The sequence below is a fragment of the Protobothrops mucrosquamatus genome, unplaced genomic scaffold (assembly GCF_001527695.2).
Source record: "Protobothrops mucrosquamatus isolate PMUCROS unplaced genomic scaffold, P.Mucros_1.0 scaffold598, whole genome shotgun sequence".
Classification (NCBI taxonomy): domain Eukaryota; kingdom Metazoa; phylum Chordata; class Lepidosauria; order Squamata; family Viperidae; genus Protobothrops; species Protobothrops mucrosquamatus.
Window position 1 is genome coordinate 129,741 of NW_015386897.1, and position 4,096 is coordinate 133,836.

Sequence of the window (4,096 nt, forward strand, 5' to 3'; positions counted from 1 at the left end):
CAATACAGACTGCGTACGGTCGGTGAGGAAGGAGGAGAACCACTGCATAACAGTGCCTCCCACTCCTAACTCACCGAGACGCCGCAGCATGATACCGTGGTCCACAGTATCAAAAGCCGCTGAGAGGTCCAAAAGCACAAGGACAGAGGAATAACCCCTGTCCCGGGCCCTCCAGAGATCATTTACCAACGTGACCAATCATTACATGATTATTTATCATCCTTGTCTTTTTAGAAGATGATTGAAAAAAAAATAAAATAAATATTTTATATATATGAAAATACATAGGAGTGAAAGCAATAGTTCTGAGTATACTTATCTCTGTTAATGTTTCTTAAGAATTGTTCAAATTATATTTGAAAACTTTTCTGCTAAAATCAGTTTTTTGTTATTGCTATATCTAATTTGAAAACAATTTACTATTAGTTATATAACTTATCTTTTCTCTTAGTGTTCTGTCAGCAGTGACTTAGACTTTCCAAAACAAGTTATTCCTCTCAAAACTCTGAATGCTGTTGCCTCAGTTCCCATAATGTACTCTTGGTCACCCCTTCAACAAAATTTTATGGTAAGTGATTATAACCCTGAAAATTATGAAATTAAAATCATCAAATCAATATACTTTGTAGAATATAGTTGCTGGATTATACTAAATATGAATGTCAGATTTATATTATGTTGTAAATTCAAATTTCCTAAGTGACAGTAAAGAATATCAGTGCTCAATAGTTTTAACTGTGTCTTCTACAAGTTTCCTCCTACCATTTTGGTGAGAAGGAAGCAGCACTCTGTGACATTATGCTGGCCACATAACCTAGGAAATTTCTTTGGACATGCTGGCTCATAGCGTTGAAACAGAAGAAGCGCAGCAGCCGAGGGATCACGGGGCTCCACTCCCTATGGCTGATTTCTGCCTGCCAAGGGACCCTAAATGGGCCTGAAGCTGCCCCGTAGAGGCCACACAGAAGGAAGTCCTGCCGATTGCGGAGAGATGGCGGTCAATCGGTTTGGGAAAAGCCCTCCAGAAACCGGCAGGAGAAGAGGCTAGCTCAACTTCTGACTCTAGCCCAAGCTACAAGCAACTGAAGTCCAAAAGTACTACTTTAAGCTGACTGTAAACAACGTGTTTGGAACTGGGTAAGAACAGTGATTTTCTCTCTCCTATTTGGAAATTGATTTCCTGAAAAAAGAAAAACAAAAAACCCCAAAAGCAAAAAACTCCAAAAGTGAGAAGGAGGAGGACTTTTGTCCCACCCTCCTGCAGACGGAAATGGCAAATTAAACCTTTCAGGAGGAATAAAAATATATTGAAATGAAAAGACTATAAGATTTAATTTGGATAAGTTTGAAATTAGTGGAATCTGTTAAGATTTTCTTTTTATATCATGAAAATAGAAGTAAATGTCTATTACTGAAAGAACTGATGCTGAATCCAGTGGCAGATGAAAATATACAACAGCTGCTTTACTACAGAGACTGGCAAAGCCCAGGAAAAGATAAATTTGATTTTGGTGACCTTCAATCTTTTAATAACAAAGAACAGCTGTGACAAAAAGAAAACATCTTGGATTTCTACAAAGTGAGAATTATAAATTCTAAAAAAAAAAAAAAAAGAATTGACCTTTCTGGATTACAAATACTAACTCAACTGTGACTCTAAGCTGTCTGCAGAGAAAAGAAAACTTTGATTTTTGGCTATCATGGAAAACCAGAGATCTCCAAAAAGAATATACCAAGAAAAAAAACTTTCCAGAAAGAGATCTATGCTATGTTGCAACTAATTCAAACATCAATAATATAAAAACCACGAGGAAATTAAACATAACCTTGAAAACATAAATTAACACATCTCCAATTTAAGTTTACAACATAAAAATTCTCAGAAAATAAAAATAAGAGAGTGAGCAGAAAAAACAGACAACTGACTACGAAACAGAGGAGAGAGATTTCAAGATGGAATTTAACAATACAAGGAAATATGACTTAACCCAGATGGGAAAAAAATTACAAGAAACTCTGGAAATGGAAAAGACAAACTACATTTTAAGATTACGAAATAAGTTTGAGGACAAGAAAAAATTGGTAAAATAGATTTTGCCAGAAGAATTACAAGATCTTAAGAGACAAAAAATAATAAATAAAATCAAGAAAGACAAAAAGGAAAAGATTTTCAATGAACATGAAAGGGTGAAACCTTCCTATAAAAACATCTTACCTGACTTCCGGTGGCTTGGCGGCTGCCGAAGGGGGTTGTTTTGACAGCCTCCCGTTCAGAACTGCGTAAAAAGCGCCGAAATCAGCTGTTTGGCGCTTTGAAACTTCTCTCCGGGCAAAGGAGAGAAGGAGAGCTTGCTCGTGAGTAGGAGTCGAGTTCCCTAGCCTCCCTGGGCTTTCCCAGCGAGGTGAAGGTGAGAACTCCTCCGGAGCTCCGAGCTTCTCCGCAGATCGGGACGTCTTCGCTGCAAGCGAAGCCAGACGCCGTCTCCACCTCTGATTCTTTTTTTCGAATTAATTGTGAGTATTTTTCACAGACGGAGCTAACTAGGAATTTTGGATTATCTACAAAAAAAATTTAAAACTTTGACTCAGACTTTAAAGTACTCTTCTTAAAGCTTGAAAATCGAAAGTTACTTTTTGGAGGAAAAAAAAATGGCTGCGGCTTGCCGCTTCTTTGTTCTAAAGAGATACTTTTACTTTCCTTCCGGTTGTGGATGGCTACATAGTTAAAGCTGTAAAAAATCTCTAAAAATTAAGGAAAAATCTCCAAAAAATAAGAAAAATTAGAGGAAATTTGTTTGACTCTTATTTGTTTTGGACTGTACATTTAAAAACTTTTTAAACTTCAGAATGGCTTCTAAACGAGGTGCAGTTCCTCCAGCACTTAAACCAGTTGTTTCCTCTCCAGCAGTACAGGCTACACAACAAAGAGCTAAAACTCCTCCACCCTCTTCACCACCTTATGTTACTTTAAAGGATTTACAGGACTCTTTGATGCAGATGCAGATGACTAAACAAATTGTACAGCAAGTAAAAGTGGAGACAGAAGAGTTGTTTGCTAAAAAGAATGATGAATTGTGTGAGAATATGTCTCAAATCTTTCAGGGCTTTGCTTTTCATATGGAGCGTATGGATGACCGGGTGGAGGAAATAGGAGAAAAATTGGAAGGGGTGGAGGAGAGAATGGAAAAAGTAGAAGAAACTATGGAGATTGTTCAAAGTGATGTTGTATTGGCACAATTTCGAGAAATGGAACATGCAATAAGGATTAGAGGCCTTCAGGAAAACATACAGGAGAAACTGAGAGAAGAGATAGCAGCTGCCCTAGCTTTGGACTGCGACCCTGAAATTATCTATGGAGAGATTGAAAAAATATTTAGGGTCAATTCTTGGGTCGCACGTCAGAGAAATCAGCCTAGAGATGTTGTTGTTTACTTTTCCAGAAAAACACGTAGAAATGAAATTATACAGGCTTTTTATCAACGGAAGTTTCAGATTGCTGCTCAGGATATTATACTTTTGAAAGAAATACCTGCAAAGATCTTAAAAAAAAGAAAAGAGTTTGCATTTCTGACTCAAGAGCTGAAGAAGCAACAAATATCTTTTAGATGGGAAATACCAGTTGGATTGGTTTTTATGTTTGCTGGCAATCGTTACAGGCTTAATACAGTACAGAAAGCAAAGAATTTTTATTCAACCGTGTTGAAAGCTGGCTCACCTTCTACATCACCAGCCAGAGGAGTACAAGAAGGAGTGGAACAATTGATTGTGGAATTACCTGGAGCTATGTCCCTATCTGCTGTAGAATCTCAAAATATACAAGTGTTGGAGGCAAAACAGGATCCAAAAGATCAAAGAATTACACGTGCGGCACATAAGCGTAAGGAAAGAGAGCAACAGAGAGAGGCTATGTCCCAAACATCTGCATCTACTTCGGAGCCAATGGGAGGAGCCAGGCCTAAAAGATCTGTCACAATGGATCTTCAAGGGTTGATTCAGAAGCTCCAAAAACCAAAGGATGGTTAAGTTAATAACTTTAAATGTTAATGGACTGAATTCACCACAAAAAAGGAGAAAAGTATTTTACTATTTGAAGCAG

General features: G+C 37.6%; 1 protein-coding gene across 3 annotated transcripts in view; it reads left to right on the forward strand.

The window, feature by feature from the left end:
* Positions 1–4,096, forward strand: part of EZH2 (enhancer of zeste 2 polycomb repressive complex 2 subunit) — a 129,745-nt gene that overhangs the window by 42,110 nt on the left and 83,539 nt on the right. For all 3 annotated transcript variants that reach the window (XM_015817503.1, XM_015817501.1, XM_015817502.1), the window contains exon 4: positions 452–568. In XM_015817503.1, the coding sequence (XP_015672989.1) occupies positions 452–568 (117 nt within the window). The remainder of the gene's footprint in view (positions 1–451; positions 569–4,096) is intronic.